Consider the following 25,749-nt stretch of genomic DNA (forward strand, 5'->3'; position numbering starts at 1 on the left):
TTATTATGGCCTAATTATTCGGCCATACTAAAGCGAAATATTTAAAAACAATATAGAATAGAAAAACGTGAAGAAAAAAGAAACTTTATTAGACAGATTTCTGTCTTGTGTGAAAATAAAATATAATTAAAACCAATTCGTGTGCCGCCTATTATTTCTTGTATATTCAATATACTCTTATGATGAGTACAAATGTTTATAGCCCCAATAGTTTATATGTAAATCCACTATAGGTAATAATGTATTGTTGTCCTTGCCATAGATTTCTATGTACAATATGTAACTGCACCTATACAGCACTGCAGCAGCTACAAGTGTGTAATCATATATACCTGTACTACGCAGTTATATATACAGGAACATAGATTGAAAACATCTGGGGTATAAATATCATGCGCAGCCAAGAAGCCTGGTATATGTAATACCTGCACAATGTCCCTAGCACATAAATAAGGGCAGAGTGCTAATAACTTGAATTGAAATACATATAGCAACATTTGTTGCCATTCTTTGCAGATAAGACTGAATTGACACATTATAAATACCAAGGCTGTCATTAGATATTTGTTGCTATTCCCTGCACACTAGGCAATACTATACTGAAAAAAATTGTTATTACCACAAGAAAGTTAATAGACATAAGCATTAAGGCTGTGATTGAAACGTTATATCTTATATTCACTCCTCCATTTTTATGGTTAATCCGTGAGATTAATATACACTATAACACACATAATATGTGGAATACTATTCGGGTATAGGTGCAGTTACATATTGTACATAGAAATCTATGGCAAGGACAACAATACATTATTACCTATAGTGGATATACATATAAACTATTGGGGCTATAAACATTTGTACTCATCATAAGAGTATATTGAATATACAAGAAATAATAGACGGCACACGAATTGGTTTTAATTATATTTTATTTTCACACAAGACAGAAATCTGTCTAATAAAGTTTCTTTTTTCTTCACGTTTTTCTATTTCTATATTGTTTTTAAATATTTCGCTTTAGTATGGCCGAATAATTAGGCCATAATAATATCATAGGTGTAACATAAATTAGGAATATTCCACGTGGATATTGGTCATCTTCGTTTGAGAATATGGACTCAGTAATGAATCTATGAAATTATTAAATTATTTGTAAATGGAATGGAGTGCACCCCAAGAAACTGATCCCTGCTACAATTTTTCTTTTCTAAATGCTTAATTTACACTGGATTAAAACAAATTCTTAATTGATCACTCAGGGCTATTGCACATTTTCACATTGTTTGCAATAGCCACCGACCTATTTAAATGATTGTACTATAGCATAAACACTGCCAAATAATTGCACATTTGTAATTGTGTAGGATAATTTATAATTTAATAAGATTATATTAATACACATAGGTAGGTTTCAATTTAGCTGTAACACTTTTGTAACAAGAATTGACATGCTCAGCAGTAAAGCTGCCAGGTGAGGCTGGGGAAACCACGCAGAAGCCAATCAGAAACTTCCTTTCAGCACTCTGGTGAAATGTGGCTTATGAAAGCAAGAGCATCATTAACTTGCTATGATTTGTAAAATTGACCAAGTTGGTTTGTGCTGGGAACATGCTCAAATCTCCATTTCATTAACATGACGCGTTTCAGGTCATACATCACTTATATAATACCAGCGCATTTCACAGTGGAGAGCAGAGTACTGTGTCCCCTAATTTGCATACAGGATGCGCTGTTGTTCCATGCTGTCTACCAAGTACACTGGTTATTTTGACACTTACATAGTGCACATCGGGGTGTATGTACTAAGCCCTGGAGAGAGATAAAGTGGAGTGAGACAGTACCAGCCTATAAGCTGCTGACATTTTTTCAAACACAGTCTGTGACACGGCAGTAAGGAGCTGATTGGCTGGTACTCCATTAACTTTATCTCTCTCCAAGTATTAGTGATAAAAGTATTACCTGAAACATAACCGTCGCTCTTTTTGCTTAGTGGGTGCCCACAAATACAAATGAGTTCTTGTGACATCTATCAACCTTGGAATTACATAATGTATGCTGTAATGGTTCTGTTACCTCCCTCATAGATAAACTCAGTGGAACGTTTCATCAATCATGTGAACTCACGCATGCGCCAAAGGCAGGAGCAGCAGCGACTGGCGGCCATAATCAGCCGAATTGACTCTTACGAAGCTGTGGAGAGCAGCACTGACGAAGTGGATAAGGTAATAGACAAAGGCCTGAAGTCAAATAAAGATACTTAAATATAAAAAATAAAGTGCTGTAACCCCTAGCAACAAGTTATTAACTTTAATGTTTAGTGTTTAATAATTAACCTTAATCTGTTTAATAAAAATAAGATTTTACTTACCGGTAAATCTATTTCTCGTAGTCCGTAGTGGATGCTGGGGACTCCGTAAGGACCATGGGGATAGACGGGCTCCGCAGGAGACATGGGCACTTTAAGAAAGAATTTAGGTTCTGGTGTGCTCTGGCTCCTCCCTCTATGCCCCTCCTCCAGACCTCAGTTAGAGAAACTGTGCCCGGAAGAGCTGACAGTACAAGGAAAGGATTTTGGAAATCCAGGGCAAGATTCATACCAGCCACACCAATCACACCGTATAACTTGTGATAAACTTACCCAGTTAACAGTATGAACAACAACAGAGCATCAGGTCAACCCTGATGCAACCATAACATAACCCTTATTGAAGAAATAACTATATACAAGTATTGCAGAAGAATTCTGCACTTGGGACGGGCGCCCAGCATCCACTACGGACTACGAGAAATAGATTTACCGGTAAGTAAAATCTTATTTTCTCTAACGTCCTAGTGGATGCTGGGGACTCCGTAAGGACCATGGGGATTATACCAAAGCTCCCAAACGGGCGGGAGAGTGCGGATGACTCTGCAGCACCGATTGAGCAAACACAAGGTCCTCCTCAGCCAGGGTATCAAACTTATAGAACTTTGCAAAAGTGTTTGAACCTGACCAAGTAGCCGCTCGGCAAAGCTGTAATGCCAAGACCCCTCGGGCAGCCGCCCAAGAAGAGCCCACCTTCCTAGTGGAATGGGCCTTAACTGATTTTGGCAGCGGCAATCCAGCCGCAAAATGAGCCTGCTGAATCGTGTTACAGATCCAGCGAGCAAGCTTGTTGGACGCATACAGGATAAACAAAGACTCTGTTTTGCTGACCCTAGCCGTTATGGCTACATAAACCTTCAAAGCCCTGACCACATCAAGCAACTCGGAATCCTCCAAGTCAGTAGTAGCCACAGGCACCACAATAGGTTGGTTTATATGAAAGGATGAAACCACTTTTGGCAGAAATTGTGGACGGGTCCGCAATTCTGCTCTATCCGCATGGGAAACCAGATAGGGGCTTTTATGTGACAAAGCCGCCAACTCTGACACGCGCCTAGCCGAAGCCAAGACTAATAGCATGACCACCTTCCACGTGAGATATTTCAACTCCACCGTTTTGAGTGGTTCAAACCAGTGGGATTTCAGGAAACTCAACACCACGTTAAGATCCCAAGGTGCCACTGGAGGCACAAAAGGGGGCTAAATATGCAGCACTCCCTTTACAAACGTCTGAACTTCAGGTAGAGAAGTCAACTCCTTTTGAAAGAAAATGGATAGGGACGAAATCTGGACCTTAATGGAACCCAATTTTAGGCCCAAATTCACTCCTGACTGTAGGAAGTGAAGGAACCGGCCCAGCTGGAATTCCTCCGTAGGGGCATTCCTGGCCTCATACCAAGCAACATATTTTCGCCAGACACGGTGATAATGTTGAGCTGTCACGTCCTTCCTAGCCTTTATCAGCGTAGGAATGACCTCATCCGGAATGCCTTTCTCTGCTAGGATCCGGCGTTCAACCGCCATGCCGTCAAACGCAGCCGCGGTAAGTCTTGGAACAGACAGGGCCCCTGCTGCAACAAGTCCTGTCTTAGAGGAAGAGGCCACGGGTCCTCTGTGAGCATTTCTTGCAGATCTGGATACCAAGTCCTTCGTGGCCAATCTGGAACAATGAGTATTGTTCTCACTCCTCTTTTTCTTATTATTCTCAGCACCTTGGGTATGAGAGGAAGAGAAGGAAATACATAGACCGACTGGAACACCCACGGTGTCACCAGGGTGTCTACAGCTATCGCCTGAGGGTCTCTTGACCTGGCGCAATACCTCTGTAGTTTTTTGTTGAGGCGGGATGCCATCATGTCCACCTGTGGCAGTTCCCACCGACTTGCAATCTGTGCGAAGACTTCCTGATGAAGTCCCCACTCTCCCAGGTGGAGGTCGTGTCTGCTGAGGAAGTCTGCTTCCCAGTTGTCCACTCCCGGGATGAACACTGCTGACAGTGCGCTTACGTGATTTTCCGCCCAGCGAAGAATTCTGGTGGCTTCCGCCATCGCCACCCTGCTCCTTGTGCCGCCTTGTCGGTTTACATGAGCCACTGCGGTGATGTTGTCTGACTGAATCAGAACCGGTTGGTCGCGAAGCAGGGTCTCCGCTTGTCGTAGGGCGTTGTATATGGCCCTTAGTTCCAGGATGTTGATGTGAAGGCAAGTCTCCTGACTTGACCACAGACCTTGGAAATTTCTTCCCTGCGTGACTGCTCCCCACCCTCGGAGGCTTGCATCCGTGGTCACCAGGACCCAGTCCTGAATGCCGAATCTGCGGCCCTCAAGAAGGTGAGCACTCTGCAGCCACCACAGGAGAGACACCCTGGTCCTGGGGGATAGGGTGATTAACCGATGCATCTGAAGATGTGATCCGGACCACTTGTCCAGTAAGTCCCATTGAAAGGTCCTCGCATGGAACCTGCCGAAGGGAATGGCCTCGTATGATGCCACCATCTTTCCCAGGACTCGAGTGCAGTGATGCACTGACACCTGTTTTGGTTTTAATAGGTTCCTGACCAGTGTCATGAGTTCCTGAGCTTTCTCTATCGGGAGATAAACCCTTTTCTGGTCTGTGTCTAGAATCATGCCTAGGAAAGGCAGACGAGTCGTAGGAACCAACTGCGACTTTGGAATATTTAGAATCCAGCCGTGTTGCCGTAACACTTCCAGAGAAAGTGCTACGCTGATCAGCAACTGCTCTCTTGATCTCGCTTTTATGAGGAGATCGTGCAAGTATGGGATAATTGTGACCCCTTGCTTCCGCAGGAGCACCATCATTTCCGCCATTACCTTGGTAAATATTCTCGGAGCCGTGGAGAGACCAAACGGCAATGTCTGAAATTGGAAATGACAATCCTGTACCACAAATCTGAGGTACGCCTGATGAGGTGGAAAAATGGGGACATGAAGGTATGCATCCTTTATGTCCAGAGACACCATAAAATCCCCCCCTTCCAGGCTTGCGATGACCGCTCTCAGCGATTCCATCTTGAACTTGAACCTTTTCAGGTACATGTTCAGGGATTTTAAATTCAATATGGGTCTGACCGAACCATCCGGTTTCGGGACTACAAACATGGTCGAATAATAACCCCTTCCTTGTTGAAGGAGGGGAACCTTGACCACCACCTGTTGAAGATACAATTTGTGAATTGCAGTTAACACTATTTCCCTCTCGTGGGGGGAAGCTGGCAGGGCCGATTTGAGGTATCGGTGAGGGGGCATCTCTTCGAATTCCAGCTTGTATCCCTGAGACACAATATCTATTGCGCAGGGATCCAACTGGGAGTGAACCCACTTGTGGCTGAAATTTCGAAGACGTGCCCCCACCGGGCCTAGCTCCGCCTGTGGAGCCCCAGCGTAATGCGGTGGATTTTGTGGAAGCCGGGGAGGACTTCTGTTCCTGGGAACTAGCTGTGTTGTGCAGCTTCTTTCCTCTGCCCCTGCCTCTGGCAAGAAAGGACGCACCTCGGACTTTCTTGTTTTTCTGTGATCCAAAGGACTGGATTTGATAATACGGTGCTCTCTTAGGCTGTGAGGAAACATATGGCAAAAAATTTGACTTTCCAGCAGTAGCTGTGGAGACCAGGTCCGAGAGACCCTCCCCAAACAATTCCTCACCCTTGTAAGGTAAAACCTCCATATGCCTTTTTGAGTCGGCATCACCTGTCCATTGCCGAGTCCACAGGACCCTTCTGGCAGAAATTGACATAGCATTTATTCTAGAACCCAGTAGACTAATGTCTCTTTGAGCATCTCTCATATATAGGACAGCGTCTTTAATATGCCCCAAGGTCAACAATATAGTATCCTTGTCTAAGGTCTCAATGTCCTCAGATAAGGTATCCGTCCATGCTGCTACAGCACTACACACCCAGGCCGACGCGATCGCCGGCCTCAGCAAGGTACCCGAATGTGTATAAATGGACTTCAGGGTAACCTCCTGTTTGCGATCCGCAGCATCTTTGAGGGTAGCCGTATCCTGTGACGGCAGGGCTACCTTCTTGGATAAGCGTGTTAAAGCTTTGTCCACCTTAGGGGAGGATTCCCAGCGTAACCTGTCCGTTGGCGGGAAAGGATACGCCATAAGAATCCTTTTGGAGATCTGCAGTTTTTTATCTGGAGATTCCCAAGCCTTTTCACATAACTCATTTAGCTCGTGTGAGGGGGGAAAGGTTACCTCCGGCTTCTTTTCCCCATACATATGTACCTTCTTGTCAGGGACTGGGGTTTCCTCTGTGATGTGCAACACATCCTTAATTGCTATAATCATATAACGGATGGATTTAGCCAATTTAGGCTGCAACTTTGCATCATCGTAATCGACACTGGAGTCAGAATCCATGTCGGTATCTGTGTCAACAATCTGGGATAGTGGGCGCTTCTGAGACCCTGACGGCCTCTGCGACATAGGATCAGGCACGGGTTGAGACCCTGACTGTCCTAAGGCTTCAGCTTTTTCTAACCTTTTATGCAAGGAATTAACATTATCATTTTAAACCTTCCACATATCCATCCAATCAGGTTTCGGCGCCGTCGGCGGAGGCACCACATTCATTTGCTCCCGCTCTGCTTCCACATAGCTTTCCTCGTCAAACATGTCGACACAAGCGTACCGACACACCACACACACAGGGAATGCCCTTTTTGAAGACAGTTCCCCCACAAGGCCCTTTGGAGAGACAGAGAGAGAGTATGCCAGCACACACCCCAGCGCTATAAACCCAGGAATAACACAGTAACTTAATGTTAACCCAGTAGCTGCTGTTTATATTGATTTTTGCGCCTAATTATGTGCCCCCCCCTCTCTTTTTTACCCTCTTCTACCGTGTATCTGCAGGGGAGAGCCTGAGGAGCTTCCTTTCAGCGGAGCTGTGGAGAAAAAATGGCGCTGGTGAGTGCTGAGGAAGAAGCCCCGCCCCCTCAGCGGCGGGCTTCTGTCCCGCTTAAATGTACAATCTTTGGCGGGGGCTCATACATATATACAGTGCCCAACTGTATATATGCTAAACTTTTGCCAAAGAGGTCCCAATTGCTGCCCAGGGCGCCCCCCCCTGCGCCCTGCACCCTTACAGTGACCGGAGTATGTGAGGTGTGTGGGAGCAATGGCGCACAGCTGCAGTGCTGTGCGTTACCTCAGTGAAGAACGGAGTCTTCTGCCGCCGATTTGAAGTCTTCTTGCTTCTCATACTCACCCGGCTTCTGTCTTCCGGCTCTGCGAGGGGGACGGCGGCGCGGCTCTGGGATCGGACGGCGAGGGTGAGATCCTGCGTACGATCCCTCTGGAGCTAATGGTGTCCAGTAGCCTAAGAAGCAGGACCTAGCTTCAGAGAGTAGGGCTGCTTCTCTCCCCTCTGTCCCACGATGCAGGGAGTCTGTTGCCAGCAGAGCTCCCTGAAAATAAAAAACCTAACAAAATACTTTCTCTCAGCAAACTCAGGAGAGCTCACTGAAAAGCACCCAGCTCGTCTGGGCACAGTATCAAACTGAGGTCTGGAGGAGGGGCATAGAGGGAGGAGCCAGAGCACACCAGAACCTAAATTCTTTCTTAAAGTGCCCATGTCTCCTGCGTAGCCCGTCTATCCCCATGGTCCTTACGGAGTCCCCAGCATCCACTAGGACGTTAGAGAAAATAGATTCAACGTTTCAATTTCTTAAATCATATTTGTATCAATACAGTTAATTATTTCTTGCTCAAGTACAGGGTTTGATTTATAGTAATGTTTGTTTTCTGATAGATACTGAAGGAATTCTGCAGGTTGGACTTGACAGTGCCTATGATTGGGACGTCTCCAGATGACACCCGACAGCTACTTCTGGAAGGAAGCCTGAAAATGAAGGAAGGGAAAGACAGCAAGGTGAGCAGGAACCTTGAAGTATACTTGGTATAGATATTAAAGGTATTTTGCCTCTTCGCCGGCATAATTAAAGACATAAGTAGACCCAAGGAAGGAACACACTGCATCCTTTGGTGTGGTCTAGTATTAAATCTAGTGTTAGGAGATTCAAATAAGTTCAGATTAATATAAAGTACTACAGTATGTAAAGCAATGTTGGGCAGGCAACAGGCAGCCCTAGGAGCTCATCAGCCTCAGAACTGGCCTTTGACCTCCCTCTTGTGCTATTGTCAGATTTGTTTGTTATTGATTGTGGAAGTTATTTATAATGCCTCTTGATGTTATTACAGTACAGATAGGTGACTCTATCTTTGATAAAAATGCATTGTTTCAACTTATTTCTGAGAATTAGGTTGGGATAAACATAAGGATTTATTCTTTTGTGGTCCAGCAGATCTTCAGATTGCTTTGGCATGTTTCCCAACAGCGAGAAGTGGGAACGGCCAGTGGGTCACCTCAGACCCCTGAGAACACCCTTGCACTGCCGTGCACACCACATCTCCAGACTGAGTGATATTTAAATTGCTGAATGCAAACACGATTAAATGTTTATCCTATTAATTCTGATAATTGAGATGGGTGGGAAAATTCTGCACCAGGAGATACGTATAGACCACTGTCATTTTATCCGTACTTTTAGATGGACGTTTACTGTTTCCTGTTCACGGATCTCTTCCTCATCACTAAGCCGGTGAAGAAAGCAGAAAGAACCAAAGTCATCAGACAACCATTACTGGTGGATAAAATTGTCTGCAAAGAACTTAAAGACACTGGTACGTGGTCTCCTGGTGGCCGACCTACCTCAGTTGTAAACTTGTGGCACAATTACAGTCTATTAAGCCAAAATGACTTAAGCTCCCACAGATGCTGCAATATCGTTTTTGAGCACTAGATGGCGAACGAGCGCCATCAAAATCTAACTGTGTCTACATTGGATGTTATATATGCCCAGATTTATCAAGCCTTGGCGAGTGATAAAGAGCACGGTGATAAAGTACCAACCAATCAGCTCCTAACTGTCATTTTTTAAACACCGCCTGTAACATGGCAGTTGGGAGCTGATTGGCAGGTACTTTATCACCATGCTATTTATCACTCTCCAAGGCATGATAAATGAGCCCCATAGTATTTTATACATGAACAAAGAGCAATTTTTTGTTCGACAAAGGTGAAATTGCTGCAGGTATTGGCTTGAATCTGTCATAGTTAATGTCTATCTATGGTAATAATTTTCAGCAAATTATTATTTTAAATGATACTGCGTTTGGACGGAGTCTATATTTGCACTTTGTAGAGCAGATATTGAGTTGAAAGACAAATATCTATGTTTCAGAATCGACCGGAGGTTGTGTGTCTAATATAAACATTAAATGGCATTCGCTAGTATGAAATGGCATCATGCAAATACACAAGGCTTCTGTGTAAAGGGCCCCATACACTAGAACAATCTCATGTCGGAGGTGATCGCAGTCAATCACCCCGGCAGCCTCCCGGGGGGGGCAGGATCGGCAAAGATACATCGGATGCTGTCCATTTGCACATGATATATCTTAGCGATCCTGGGCGATCCCAAGCCATGCCCCCAGGTCAGACCAGATTGAATGTGCAGCACATTCAATCTGGAGGATCCGATCCGATGCTCCACGGGAACGCGCATCGGATCAGATCGGTTCGGGAACGCCTCTAAAATGTCAGATTTCAGCCGATATATCAGGCCCAATGCCCGAATTGGGCTGAAATCGTGCATTATCGCTCTAGTGTATGGGGCCCTTTAATGGGCAGTCTCTATTGTCAAGCTTAACAGTGGACTATGGATATCATATCCCTCCACCTAGTCATGTTAGTTATGGTGCATTTCATAAGGTCCTAAGCCCCTTACTGTATTTACATTTCATCCCTTGCTTCTGAGGCTGTGTCCTCCGTTTTGAAGTGGTTGAAGACTGAACAAGACCATCAGACCTTTATTTTATAAATATATATTTTAGGAGATGGTGTGCTGATGCTGTGAGATAACAGGGCTGCATGCAACAAAGTGTATCAGGAGATGAGTGATGTATTAGTAAGGACAGGGCTGCATGTGACAGGGGCAGTGACATGATGTGAGGAGGGGACTGGAGGCAGCAGGAAGTCACAGACTAACAGTTATATAGTGGAAGAAGCTGGTTCCTCAGCAGCACAGAGTATATCAGGAGATGAGTGATGTGTTAGTGAGGACAGGGCTGCATGTGACAGGGGCAGTGACATGATGTGTGGAGGGGACTGGAGGCAGCAGGAAGTCACAGACTGACAGTTATATAGTGGAAGAAGCCGGGTCCCCAGCAGCACAGAGTATATCAGGAGATGAGTTATGTGTTAGTGAGGACAGGGCTGCATGTGACAGGGGCAGTGACATGATGTGAGGAGGGGAATGGAGGCAGCAGGAAGTCACAGACTGAAGGTTATATAATCGAAGAAGCTGGTTCCTCAGCAGCACAGAGTATATCAGGAGATGAGTGATGTGTTAGTGAGGACAGGGTTGCATGTGACAGGGGCAGTGACATGATGTGAGGAGGGGAATGGAGGCAGCCAGGGGCATTTCTAGACAGGCAGGGCCCCCTTTTCTCTAGCCGGCAGCACTTAACTCTAGGCACTAGGGTCCCTAGGGGGCCTTAGCGCTGTCCCAGAGTCTACAGCGAATGCACAGATCTCCGGTAAAATGGCACGGTGCACATTTTCCTAGTGATTTTTCTAATGCACATGCATGAAACACTGGGAAAAGGGCGCCACAACATTTTCCCAGTGATGTCTGCAGTGCTGTTGCTGTACCGTGGGACTCCGTAGGGAAAGTATTAAATATAATGGGTGTAGAGTGTGCAGTGTGGGCCCCCCTGTATCCCGGGGGCCTGTGTGCACCGCACACACTGCACCCATGATTTATATGAAGATGATGAAGATCTGCGCTGCCCAACTTGCCCCCATACTTACCAAGATCCTCAACACCTCACTGGATTCGTGCAAAGTCCCCTCCTGTCTCAAACGTTCCACAATCATCCCGGTCCCTAAGAACTCCAGCGCCAAAGATCTGAACGACTACAGGTCGATCGCATTGACATTTGTGGTCATGAAAGCATTTGAGCGACTGGTGCTGAACCACCTGAAAGAAGTGTCCGGCCCTCACCTGGACCCCCTACAGTTTGCCTACCGGGCGAGCAGGTGCGTCGAAGATGCAGTCAACATGGGGCTGCACTTTATTCTGCAGCACCTGGACCTACCGGGCACCTACGCAAGAGTCCTGTTCGTTGACTTCAGCTCAGTGTTCAACACAATTGTTCCCAGCATCCTGCTCCCCAAACTACTCAGTCTAAAGATCCCAGAACCTACCTGCTCCTGGATAATGGACTTCCTATCAGGCAGAAGCCAGGTGGTTAAAGCTGGGAAATTTTTGTCAAGTGTGCGCACGATCAGCACCGGGGTCCCCCAGGGATGTGTACTTCTCCCCCTGCTCTTCCCCCTGTACACCAATGACTGCTCCTTGGAGGAGCAATCGGTAAAAATCCTAAAATTTGCTGATGACACCACCGTCATTGGTCTAATCAGGGACGGGGAGGAGTCTGCCTACCAATGGGAAGTGGACCGGCTGGCCCTGTAGTGCGGCAACAACAACCTTGACTTGAACCCGCCTAAAACAGTAGAGATGGTGGTGGACTTTAGAAGGAAACCAACTGTCATGCCCCCGCTCGTGATAACCGCAACGCAGTCCCATTGGTGGACTCCTTCAAGTTCCTAGGCACTAAGATCTCCCGAGACCTAAAATGGAGGCCCAACACCGATACCATCGCAGGAAAGGCGCACCAGAGGCTGTTCTTCCTGAGGCAACTCAGGAAATTCAGCGTCCCAGAGAAAATACTGCTCCTCTTCTACTCTGCAAACGTTGAGTCAGTACTAAGCTCCTCAATCATAGTCTGGTACAGCTCCATCAGCGAAAAAGACAGACATAGGCTCCAAAAGGTGGTGAGGATGACGGAAAAGATCATTGGAACCGACCTACCGTCTGTTCAGGACCTGTACCAATCCAGGCTCAAGAAATGCGCAGGACATGACCTGTACAAACTGCTACTGTCGGGTAGGCACTACAGGACCATCACAGCCAAGTCTACCAGGCGCTCAAGAAGCTTCTTTCCTGAAGCGGTCCACCAGCTGAACAAAGACTAGCATGCCCAAACAAGTAAACTGATAAAGTAACACTACTCTGTACCCACGAAATTATGTATGTTGTGTGTTACATGATATGCTGCATGATGATATGCTATACCCCCCCCCCACAGCTCCCTCTCGTGTTGTTACTCAGCTGCTGCAATGTAAACCGGAAGCAAATTCCTAGTATACGCAAGTATGCCCGGCCAATAAAGCTGATTCTGATATGCCAGTGGAGGCAGCATGAAGCCACAGGTAGAATTATATAGTGGTAGGAGCAAGCTCCCCAGCAGCACAGAGTATATGTGGAGACGAGTGATGTGCTAGTGAGGACAGGGCTGCATGTTGCAGGGACAGTGACATGATGTCAGGAGGGAATGGAGGCAGCAGGAAGCCACAGACTGAGAGGTATATAGTGGAATAAGCAGGGTTCCCAGCAGCACAGAGTATATCAGGAGATGAGTGATGTGTCAGTGAGGACAGGGCTGCATGTGACATGGGCAGTGACATGATGTGAGGAGGGGAATGGAGGCAGCGGGGAGCCACAGACTGAGAGTTAGATAGTGGAGTTAGCCGGGTCCCTAGAAGCACGGATAAGTGAAATGAGCTCTTCTCAAACTGATGCATGAGATTGTGGCATCAAACATACCTCTATATATAACAATGCTCATAAATCCAATTTATTTTAGTTATAATCTGCACACTTTTTCTTGGTTTACTGTGATTCTGACTGAGAAGTTAGCACACATAACTAGTTTACTGTCTGTAGATGTAACGCATTGTTCTCTTCTGTGCATTTTGCAGGCTCCTTCCTGATAATTTACCTGAATGAGTTCAGAAGTGCGGTGGGGGCCTATACATTTCAGGCCAGCGGCCAGTCCTTGTGCAGAGGGTGGGTGGAAGCACTTTTCAATGCACAGGTAATCATGTTAATTCGAAACAGAATTGTCACACTGCCCCCTAGTGACAGATGAATGAAAGTGTTCATTAGAAAATATGAACTACTCACTGATGCCGCCTGTATAGATTTTGGGGGAATGATGAGGGGAAGAAATTACCTTTGATCAAGCAAGAGTATAGTAGCCAATGTTAGATGCCCTGTTCAAACCTACTGTCATGTGATCCTAGTAATATTTATTATGTATTATATTTCCTTCAATGTGCAATGAATTTATTTTTTCTATGTGATACAGAACTTAAAAAAAAATTAATTCATGACATAACTTATATCACAAGATTAAGGGGAACATGTACTAAACAGTGATAAAAGTGGAGAAGTGAGCCAGTGAAGAACCAGCCCATGGCAACCAATCAGCATTGACGTAACATTTATAATTTGCATACTATAAAAGTATACAGAGCAGCTGATTGGTTGCCATGGGCAATTTCCCCACTTGCTCACTTCTCCACTTTTATCACTGATTAGTACATGTCGCCCTATGACTAGTGTTATGATAAGATAATTTTGAAACTGTAGATGCAGTACTTGGTACAGCCTGCGGTGGTTCTGTCTGCTGTTCTTCTGAAGCGAACCTTCACTTATTCTATCATTAATAGTCTATGGGGTATATGCAATTGCGGTCGAATACCGGGTGGAATTCGACCGTTTTTAAATTCGACACAATTCGACAGTCGAATTCCGGCCGCGGGGTGCCGGAATTCGACATATTCAATACAAAACGGATTCGACAGTCCCGCTGTCGAAAAACGGAGGAATTGACGGAAAAGTGCGTTTTGGATTCGACTTTTCTGACGGCGCCGAAATGGTTAAAAAACACGGGGGGAAAATGCGTGGGGTCCCCCCTCCTAAGCATAACCAGCCTCGGGCTCTTTGAGCCGGTCCTGGTTGCAAAAATACGGGGGGGGGGGGGGGAATGACAGGGGATCCCCCGTATTTTAACAACCAGCACCGGGCTCTGAAAATGAACGAATATTGTTTTTTTTGCAGAAGAGCTACAAGTCCCAGCAAGCCTCCTCCGCAAGCTGGTACTTGGAGAACCACAAGTACCAGCATGCGGGGGGGGGGGGGGACGGGGGGGGGCCCGCTGGTACCTGTAGTTCTTCTGCAAAAAAAATACCCAAATAAAAACAGGACACGCACACCGTGAAAATACAACTTTATTTCACACATGCCGACACATACATACTTACCTATGTTGACACGCCGACTGCCACGTCTCCAATGTCGAAGAATTCGGGGTACCTGAAAATAAAATTATACACCTAAATCCAGTGTCCTGTGATATTTGTAATCCACGTACTTGGCAAAAAAAAAAAACGCATACCCGATCCACACGGACTGAAAGGGGTCCCATGGTCCTGTCACAGAGGGTCCCTTCAGCCAATCAGGGAGCGCCACGTCGTGGCACTCTCCTGATTGGCTGTATGCGCGTCTGAGCTGTCAGACGCGCATCGCACAGCCCCCTCCATTATCTTCAATGGTGGGAACTTTGCGGTCAGCGGTGAGGTCACCCGCGGTCAGCGGCTGACCGCAGGTAACCCCACCGATGACCGCAAAGTTCCCACCATTGAAACTAGTGGAGGTGCTGTGCGATGCGCTGTCTGCCAGCTCAGACGCGCATAGGGAATCAGGAGAGTGCCAGGAAGTGGCGCTCCCTGATTGCCTAAAGGGACCCTCTGTGACAGGAGTCACAGGGGGTCTCAGCATTCGGGGAAAGGGGTCCCATGTGTAAACATGGGACCCCTTTCAGTCCGTGTGGATCGGGTATGCGTTTTTTTTTTTTGCCAAGTACGTGGATTACAAATATCACAGGACACTGGATTTAGGTGAGTATATAATTTTATTTTCAGGTACCCCGGATTCTTCGACATTGGAGACGTGGCAGTCGGCGTGTCAACATAGGTAAGTATGCATGTGTCGGCATGTGTGAAATAAAGTTGTATTTTCACGGTGTGCGTGTCCTGTTTTTATTTGGGTATTTTTTTTGCAGAAGAACTACAGGTACCAGCGGGCCCATTTCCCCCCCGCATGCTGGTACTTGTGGTTCTCCAAGTACCAACTTGCGGAGGAGGCTTGCTGGGACTTGTAGTTCTTCTGCAAAAAAACAATATTCGTTCATTTTCAACAAGGCTATCAGCCCCCCATCCGCAGCCCTTGGATGGGGAGGACAGCCTCGGGCTTCACCCCTGGCCCTTGGGTGGCTGGGGGGGACCCCTTGATTTAAGGGGTCCCCACTCCTCCAGGGTACCCCGGCCAGGGGTGACTAGTAACGTATTTAATGCCACGGCCGCAGGGAGCGGTATAAAAATGTCCCCCGGCTGTGGCATTATCTGTCCAGCTAGTGGAGCCCGGTGCTGGTACAAAAAATACGGGGGACCGCTACGCTTTTTGTCCCCCGTATTTTTTGCACCAGGACCAGGCGCAGAGCCCGGTGCTGGTTGTTAAAATACGGGGGATCCCCTGTCATTTCCCCCCCCCCGTATTTTTGCAACCAGGACCGGCTCAAAGAGCCCGAGGCTGGTTATGCTTAGGAGGGGGGACCCCACGCATTTTTTTTTCTGGTTTCTCTGACGTCCTAGTGGATGCTGGGAACTCCGTAAGGACCATGGGGAATAGCGGCTCCGCAGGAGACTGGGCACAAAAGTAAAGCTTTAGGACTACCTGGTGTGCACTGGCTCCTCCCCCTATGACCCTCCTCCAAGCCTCAGTTAGATTTTTGTGCCCGACCGACAGGGAGGCGGTATTGGAGGCCATTCACAAGCTGTATTCTCAGCAGGTGATAATCAAGATACCCCTCCTGCAACAGGGCAAGGGGTATTATTCAACGCTGTTTGTGGTACCGAAGCCGGATGGCTCGGTGAGACCTATTTTAAATCTGAAATCTTTGAACACTTACATACAAAGGTTCAAATTCAAGATGGAGTCACTCAGAGCAGTGATCGCGAACCTGGAAGAAGGGGACTATATGGTGTCTCTGGACATCAAGGATGCTTACCTTCATGTCCCAATTTACCCTTCTCACCAAGGGTACCTCAGGTTTGTGGTACAGAACTGTCACTATCAGTTTCAGACGCTGCCGTTTGGATTGTCCACGGCACCCCGGGTCTTTACCAAGGTAATGGCCGAAATGATGATACTTCTTCGAAGAGAAGGCGTCTTAATTATCCCTTACTTGGACGATCTCCTGATAAGGGCAAGATCCAAGGAACGGTTAGTAGTCGGAGTAGCACTATCTCAAGTAGAGTTACGACAGCACGGGTGGATTCTAAATATCCCAAAATCACAGCTGATTCCGACGACACGTCTGCTGTTCCTAGGGATGATTCTGGACACAGTCCAGAAAAAGGTGTTTCTTCCGGAAGAAAAAGCCAGGGAGTTATCCGAGTTAGTCAGAAACCTCCTGAAACCAGACCGGGTCTCAGTGCATCAATGCACAAGGGTCCTGGGAAAAATGGTGGCTTCCTACGAAGCGATTCCATTCGGCAGATTCCACGCAAGAACATTTCAGTGGGATCTGCTGGACAAATGGTCCGGATCGCATCTTCACATGCATCAGCGGATAACCCTGTCCCCAAGGACAAGAGTGTCTCTCCTGTGGTGGTTGCAGAGTGCTCATCTTCTAGAGGGCCGCAGATTCGGCATTCAGGACTGGATCCTGGTGACCACGGATGCCAGCCTGAGAGGCTGGGGAGCAGTCACACAGGGAAGAAATTTCCAGGGCTTGTGGTCAAGCCTGGAAACGTCACTTCACATAAATATCCTGGAACTAAGGGCCATTTACAATGCTCTAAGCCAAGCAAGACCTCTGCTTCAGGGTCAGCCGGTGTTGATCCAGTCGGACAACATCACGGCAGTCGCCCACGTAAACAGACAGGGCGGCACGAGAAGCAGGAGGGCAATGGCAGAAGCTGCAAGGATTCTTCGCTGGGCGGAAAATCATGTGATAGCACTGTCAGCAGTGTTCATTCCGGGAGTGGACAACTGGGAAGCAGACTTCCTCAGCAGACACGACCTCCACCCGGGAGAGTGGGGACTTCATCCAGAAGTCTTCCACATGATTGTAAACCGTTGGGAAAAACCAAAGGTGGACATGATGGGGTCCCGTCTCAACAAAAAACTAGACAGGTATTGCGCCAGGTCAAGAGACCCTCAGGCAATAGCGGTGGACGCTCTGGTAACACCGTGGGTGTACCAGTCAGTGTATGTGTTCCCTCCTCTGCCTCTCATACCCAAGGTACTGAGAATTATAAGACGGAGAGGAGTAAGAACTATACTCGTGGCTCCGGATTGGCCAAGAAGGACTTGGTACCCGGAACTTCAAGAGATGCTCACAGAGGACCCGTGGCCTCTACCTCTAAGAAGGGACCTGCTCCAGCAGGGACCCTGTCTGTTCCAAGACTTACCGCGGCTGCGTTTGACGGCATGGCGGTTGAACGCCGGATCCTGAAGGAAAAAGGCATTCCGGATGAAGTTATCCCTACCCTGATCAAGGCCAGGAAGGAAGTAACCGCACAACATTATCATCGTATTTGGCGTAAATATGTTGCGTGGTGCGAGGCCAGTAAGGCCCCTACAGAGGAATTTCAACTGGGTCGTTTCCTGCATTTCCTGCAAACAGGACTGTCTATGGGCCTAAAATTAGGGTCCATTAAGGTTCAAATTTCGGCCTTGTCGATTTTCTTCCAAAAAGAGCTGGCTTCAGTTCCTGAAGTTCAGACGTTTGTCAAAGGGGTACTGCATATACAGCCTCCTTTTGTGCCTCCGGTGGCACCTTGGGATCTCAATGTGGTTTTGGGGTTCCTAAAGTCACATTGGTTCGAACCCCTTATCACTGTGGACTTAAAATATCTCACATGGAAAGTGGTAATGCTGTTGGCCCTGGCTTCAGCCAGGCGCGTGTCAGAATTAGCGGCTTTGTCCTATAAAAGCCCTTACCTAATATTTCATACGGATAGGGCAGAATTGAGGACTCGTCCTCAATTTCTCCCTAAGGTGGTTTCAGCGTTTCACCTGAACCAGCCTATTGTGGTACCTGCGGCTACTGGGGACTTGGAGGACTCCAAGTTGCTGGACGTAGTCAGGGCCCTGAAAATATATGTTTCCAGGACGGCTGGAGTCAGAAAATCTGACTCGCTGTTTATCCTGTATGCACCCAACAAGCTGGGTGCTCCTGCTTCTAAGCAGACTATTGCTCGTTGGATTTGTAGTACAATTCAGCTTGCACATTCTGTGGCAGGCCTGCCACAGCCAAAATCTGTAAAAGCCCATTCCACAAGGAAGGTGGGCTCATCTTGGGTGGCTGCCCGAGGGGTCTCGGCTTTACAACTTTGCCGAGCTGCTACTTGGTCAGGGGCAAACACGTTTGCTAAATTCTACAAATTTGATACCCTGGCTGAGGAGGACCTGGAGTTCTCTCATTCGGTGCTGCAGAGTCATCCGCACTCTCCCGCCCGTTTGGGAGCTTTGGTATAATCCCCATGGTCCTTACGGAGTTCCCAGCATCCACTAGGACGTCAGAGAAAATAAGAATTTACTTACCGATAATTCTATTTCTCGTAGTCCGTAGTGGATGCTGGGCGCCCATCCCAAGTGCGGATTGTCTGCAATACTTGTTGTCACGTTTGAATAGAGAAAGGAGGATCACAAATGATATGTGATCTAAGGTGTGGTGATTACCTGCAGGAATAATCACCAATAATGTTTTCAAGTGACTGTATATATATATTTTTGTATTCTTTTCAGCTGAGATGTGACAACATGGCTGACATGCAATGTCCTGCATTTGACCCCCATAGGTCCAGGCCAAGAGAGATCTGTAGACCATAAAGTTTGAGATGACATTCCTACATCAAAAGCAGAGATTTGCAAGCTCTGGACATTGAGGGCTGATAAGGCCATTTGTTGTTGTGTAAACAGAGGGGCTGTAAACAGACCAGGAATCCTGTTTCCTGGCTAATGTCATAAACCTTGCTTTCTTTGAAAGAGATTGCTACAGTATACTCATTACCTCCCCCCTTGGCTGTTGCCAAGCACCAAGTATGTAAAACCTGGTGTAGGTGTTTTGTCCAGCAGGAAAGTGGTTAAAAATCCCAAGGGAGGGGGCCTGATGAAGCTGGAGACTATATCTGTCCCACTCATGAAAATAGGAGTTGTGATCTCTTGGGGATACAGCTAGTATGCTGGAGGTGACCTGAGTTTCTGTGAAGTCCCCCACAACAGAAATACTTAAAACTTGTTTGCGTAAGTGTAAAGATTTCTGTAAGTTTTATTTCCTTTTCATTTATTGAGATTGCTGTATTCTGTGTGTGTTTTTAAAATATTCTTAATAATCTTTGTAACCTTTTTGTAACCGAAGCTCTGAAGTATTCTTGAAATTAAAATCCTAATTTTAGTTCTGATCCTGTTGTTCTTATGAACTCCAACGCCTGTGTGGCTCGCGCCTATCTATTTTTCTAAGTATTGCAGTGTGTGTGTGACAGGTAAAGCTAAAGACGCCTGCAACGTCCGTAATACGTTGAAAAGTCTTTGCTGGTGGCAGCTGAAAGTATTTAAATAATCCCGTGTGTCAAAAGTGAACCCCGTACGGCGCATGCGGCAATTCTCAAATTGGCGTATTTGTGGAATTGGCCGGCAGCGTCGTCACAAAGTGGTGGCAAGCGGTGGGATGATAATTGTTTGTTTTTATCTAAGAACTTAAGTGAAGGTGGTAATAATTCCGTGAGCGGAACATCCACTTCACCAGAATCAGAACTCAGAGCTTTATTATAATTTTAAAATCCACACAGTGAGTGGCAATCTCTGTTCCCCTCCCCATCTCTTGTTTTTCTTTTCTATTATTTTATTTTGGCGAAAATGAGATCAAAGATGACTAAGTCTAAGCATCTGATGAAGGATGATGGCAAATTTGTGCGTGGGAATGATGCATCGCCCTGTGCTGCCGAGACAGTAGGGGATGTATTGCGCACTGGACTGTTACGTACTGCGGGTAGTAATGGTGCCATGCTGATTTCTGATGTAGACACTGTTATCGACGCGAGGTCTGTGCATATGGCCTTGGATGAATATTCGCCGACGGATATTAAGTATGGGAAAGATACAGAGCATCATGATGGCTGCAAACCTGTGCGTGGGAATGATACATCGGCCTGTGCTGCTGAGGCAGTAGGAGATGTATTGCGTACTGGACTATTACGTACTGCGGGTAGTAATAGTGCGACGCTGGATTCTGATGTGGACTCTGTAATCGATGTGAGGCCTGCTGTGGCTGCCTCAAATGTGGATCTTATCCCCCCGTTCCTGGAAACTGTCGGAGCTGCGTGCTGGACAGGGAAAAAGTGTTCCAGTGCACGAGAGGAGAGAGAGATAGGGCCTGCCAGTGCTGCACAGCTGGTGCAGAGGGAGAGTCCTATGGCAGAAACGAGTTCTGAAAACCGAGTAGCTAAGAGAGAATGTGAGCTACAAATTGTATCGCGACAAGAAAGTGATTGCTCACGATACCATGAGACCAGGGAGGTCACTGTTAAACCTTGCCTGGATCAAGTCCCTAGTATGACGGACTATGTGAACGTGGACAGTACTGCAAATACCCAGTGGAGGTCAGGCACCTCTTACATCTACACTGAAGATCCTGACCTGGATAAGTATTTACAGAGTGCAATTTCAGCTATGAAGTCATCTCCAGCCTGGGCAGCCCTTATGCATCTGGAGCAACAGATCCTTGCCAAACGCCATGCAGCTCTGGAACGTGAGGCTGCCAGGGAGATGGCAGAAATTGCTGGGCCACCATCCGAGACAGCGTCAGAAGAGCAATGGGGGTATGACCCAGCTGAACTGTTTGCCAGGATGAGTACAGATGAGCTAATCAATGAATGTCAGCTGCAAGGTATCTCCTGCTGCAACAATTCCCGCAGGGAGATGATCACGCAGCTCACCTATGCACAGGACGATGAAAGCAACGCCTTCAGCCAGTATCGTGCAGCGTCTCGCAGCTGGGGAGCCAATGCAAGTCCTGGGATATTGCTGAGAGAACTGGCGGACTGTTTTCAATTAGCGCAGCAAGAGGCCTATGATTGTGGAAAGCTCGCTACCCCATTTTGGAAGGATCAGTGCCGCCGGGTAGATGCTGAAAGGCATCGCCTACAACAGCTTCCGTTACCAGCTTTAGAAACAAAGGTCCAGCCTGCAGGGGTGCCCCACGAGGAAAAGGTACCCTTTCCTGTTAACATCGTTGTGGAGCCTGCTCCTGAGACATCGCATCACAAGGCCCAGTTTAAACTGCTGGGAGAAGATGAGGAGGTGAGCAGCATGCTCCCACCAGATGCCCAAGATTTGTTGCTGGAAGATGCTGATTTTCAGGAGAACCTGATTGTACAGGAGATTATGTCGACAAGAGAGGTGGGAGTGTCAGATATTATTCCCAAGAATGTGTTCGTGAGAACTGACTTTGGACAATTGATAGCACAATCTGTGCCTGACATTTCTAAGTCTGTTGAAATATGTGAATCATCTCAGGTAGTATGTGATGATGCTAAACCTTGCAATGGTATTGCTCTGTGTGCAGTACCTGTAATGCTATGTGATACTGCTGGATCTTGCACAGAAGTGACTCTGGGTCAAAACGTAGTGCCCAATGAACATGTTGCATTTCCTACTGTGACAGAGACTTGTGATAATACCAGTGAAATGAACTGTATTGCTGCAGGAAATAACCCTTCTTTTCCTCAGGGGACCCCCGCTGATCCACACAACATTATTGCCAATGTATGTGATGCTGAGAATGTTACCAACCAGTGTGAACTAGAAAATAACATGCCAATGTCTATGTGTAGGGACAAAGAAATTACTCTCTGTATTGTTGAAAATGTTCAAATTGATTTGAAGGTACTGAGGGGCCCCGAAAACAGGCAAACGTCTATGTATAAAGGAGGGGGAATGATTCCTTGTATTGATGATAATACTGTGTTGAATACTGTATGTAATACCACGCCTGGGGTAGCAGTAATGACACGCAGTGCAGCAGCACAGAAAATCTGTGATTTAACCCCTGCAAGTGGGGAGGGTGGCTCAAAAGCCAGAGATCCCCCTCCGCCCCCCTCCCTCCCTGTGAAAGTTGCAAGCTCAGATACTGGCCTAGGGAAGGGAGTCAATGAGGATGATGTATTGTCTTGTATACGTGTTACCAGTACTTCTGATGATGCATGTATCAATGTAGGAAATGATGTGTCTGTCGGGGGTGCTGCCAGCATGTTAGGTACCAGGGCTGTGTCCACAGCTGAGAAGGGAGAAACACACATTGCTGTCCCTCCCCCTCAGACCCCCCTTCCTGCCCTGCTCTTGCATGCAGACACCCAGCAGGGATTCCCATACACTGAGGCTTCAGTGGAAAACTTATCTCTCCAGGTTGCACAGAGAGCCAGTCCCAATACAGCACAATGGCAGGAAGAAATTGTTTGGGAGAAGTGTCTAGGTTTATTTCCCCCAGTATGTGTTAATGAGGAAATTTCTCCCCATTGTGGTACCACTAGACACACCGAGTTACAGACACCTGGGAATTATGTGGGCACACTGTATAGAGATGTTTCTGATGTGAGGTGTGACCTAACTATAGGTACCCAGCAGAGAGCAATGCAGAAGGGCTGCACATTAACCCTTGGAAAGGAATCAGAAAGTATTTCTGCTGATAAGAGACCGTCTCCTTTCAATTTAGCAATGAAAGTAGAAAACTTACAAGTGTCAGGAATGGCTGTGCCTGATATAGGCACTGATGTATGGAAAAAGCCTGAAATTGTGTGTAATCAGAATGAGAAGAATTCCCATTTACAAGTGCCAGGTGATAAGATGAACAAAAGGTTTGGACAGGAGTGTGATGCAAGTCCTGCCATGCAAACCCCCCTCTGTCCTGACAGAGAGCAGCCAGGGAGGGGTGGGCCACAGTCAGAAGCGGCAGAACCTCTGAGGGCGAGGGCCTATCAACCTTCTCCTGAGGCTGAGCCAGGAAAGGAACATGTTATTCTCTCTCCAGGTGTAGGTAACAGGAATGTAGAAATATACAGTGGTTATTCACAGAGGTTGTGTATGGAGGTGGGCGACCCCAGTCTTGTGGAGATGGGGCAGAGTGACAAAGACTGGAGTAGTGACGTCACTGGTACAATAACAGCAGAGATAGCAACACAGGGAGCACCGTGTACGAAAGAGTGTGTTCCCATCACAAGACACATATTTGACCACTATACCAAGGAAGGGCAACCAGCTGATCCTGACTTAGCCTCTGTAAGGACGCAGATCAGTCAGACAGGCTGGGGAGATAAATCAGGAAGAATCTATCTCAGAAAGGGACATTTAGGTGAGGATCCCAATGTCCTAGGTATACCCCAAATGATGTGCAGGGAAACCTGTCCAGAGCATCCTGTAGGACAAGATGCCCTGACCTCAGGGCCCGTGTGGGTGAGGGGCAGGCCACCATATCAGGAAAGGGCACAAGGTGAGATTATATGGAAGAAGAACATAGTCACATGTTCCACCTTGAGCATTAATAATGAGAGTACTCCCGTTAGTAATATATTCACCCATGTAGAGTTGGAAGTAACAGGGGATCATATGAACCAAACGTGTAAAAATGTGTCTGATGTCGGTCAGAGTAAACTTAATAGATTGTCTGGAGACAATAGGAAACTCCTGAGATGGAGTCTCACCTTGCCGCAGGGTGAACAAGTGGTCAGTAGCGCAGCAATGAGTCGGTGACGTGTGTCACCGCCCCTTGTGCGCCATTTGCCGGGGGAGATGTCACGTTTGAATAGAGAAAGGAGGATCACAAATGATATGTGATCTAAGGTGTGGTGATTACCTGCAGGAATAATCACCAATAATGTTTTCAAGTGACTGTATATATATATTTTTGTATTCTTTTCAGCTGAGATGTGACAACATGGCTGACATGCAATGTCCTGCATTTGACCCCCATAGGTCCAGGCCAAGAGAGATCTGTAGACCATAAAGTTTGAGATGACATTCCTACATCAAAAGCAGAGATTTGCAAGCTCTGGACATTGAGGGCTGATAAGGCCATTTGTTGTTGTGTAAACAGAGGGGCTGTAAACAGACCAGGAATCCTGTTTCCTGGCTAATGTCATAAACCTTGCTTTCTTTGAAAGAGATTGCTACAGTATACTCATTACCTCCCCCCTTGGCTGTTGCCAAGCACCAAGTATGTAAAACCTGGTGTAGGTGTTTTGTCCAGCAGGAAAGTGGTTAAAAATCCCAAGGGAGGGGGCCTGATGAAGCTGGAGACTATATCTGTCCCACTCATGAAAATAGGAGTTGTGATCTCTTGGGGATACAGCTAGTATGCTGGAGGTGACCTGAGTTTCTGTGAAGTCCCCCACAACAGAAATACTTAAAACTTGTTTGCGTAAGTGTAAAGATTTCTGTAAGTTTTATTTCCTTTTCATTTATTGAGATTGCTGTATTCTGTGTGTGTTTTTAAAATATTCTTAATAATCTTTGTAACCTTTTTGTAACCGAAGCTCTGAAGTATTCTTGAAATTAAAATCCTAATTTTAGTTCTGATCCTGTTGTTCTTATGAACTCCAACGCCTGTGTGGCTCGCGCCTATCTATTTTTCTAAGTATTGCAGTGTGTGTGTGTGACAGGTAAAGCTAAAGACGCCTGCAACGTCCGTAATACGTTGAAAAGTCTTTGCTGGTGGCAGCTGAAAGTATTTAAATAATCCCGTGTGTCAAAAGTGAACCCCGTACGGCGCATGCGGCAATTCTCAAATTGGCGTATTTGTGGAATTGGCCGGCAGCGTCGTCACACTTGTACATAGTTATTGTTACAAAAATCGGGTTATTGTTGTTGTTGTGAGCCATCTCTTCAGAGGCTCCTCTGTTATCATGCTGTTAACTGGGTTCAGATCACAGGTTGTACGGTGTGATTGGTGTGGCTGGTATGAGTCTTACCCGGGATTCAAGATCCTTCCTTATTGTGTACGCTCGTCCGGGCACAGTATCCTAACTGAGGCTTGGAGGAGGGTCATAGGGGGAGGAGCCAGTGCACACCAGGTAGTCCTAAAGCTTTACTTTTGTGCCCAGTCTCCTGCGGAGCCGCTATTCCCCATGGTCCTTACGGAGTTCCCAGCATCCACTACGGACTACGAGAAATAGAATTATCGGTAAGTAAATTCTTATTTTTTATCCCATTCCATTTAAAAAAATATATATATATTTTAAAAAATATATAAATAATACTTGTGCCTCCTAAATAGACAAACCAAGTATCTAATCCCTTCTAATATAAATAGATATTCTATTA

At 46.7% G+C, this 25,749-nt stretch overlaps 1 protein-coding gene across 5 annotated transcripts in view; it reads left to right on the plus strand.

Annotated features, from left to right (window-relative positions):
- PLEKHG5 (pleckstrin homology and RhoGEF domain containing G5) overlaps positions 1-25,749 on the plus strand; it is a 691,870-nt gene that overhangs the window by 656,068 nt on the left and 10,053 nt on the right. For all 5 annotated transcript variants that reach the window (XM_063943408.1, XM_063943407.1, XM_063943410.1 and 2 more), the window contains 4 exons: positions 2,088-2,225; positions 8,148-8,267; positions 8,947-9,079; positions 13,284-13,399. In XM_063943408.1, coding sequence (XP_063799478.1) covers positions 2,088-2,225; positions 8,148-8,267; positions 8,947-9,079; positions 13,284-13,399 — 507 coding nt within the window. The remainder of the gene's footprint in view (positions 1-2,087; positions 2,226-8,147; positions 8,268-8,946; positions 9,080-13,283; positions 13,400-25,749) is intronic.

Source organism: Pseudophryne corroboree, chromosome 10 (assembly GCF_028390025.1).
Source record: "Pseudophryne corroboree isolate aPseCor3 chromosome 10, aPseCor3.hap2, whole genome shotgun sequence".
NCBI lineage: Eukaryota > Metazoa > Chordata > Amphibia > Anura > Myobatrachidae > Pseudophryne > Pseudophryne corroboree.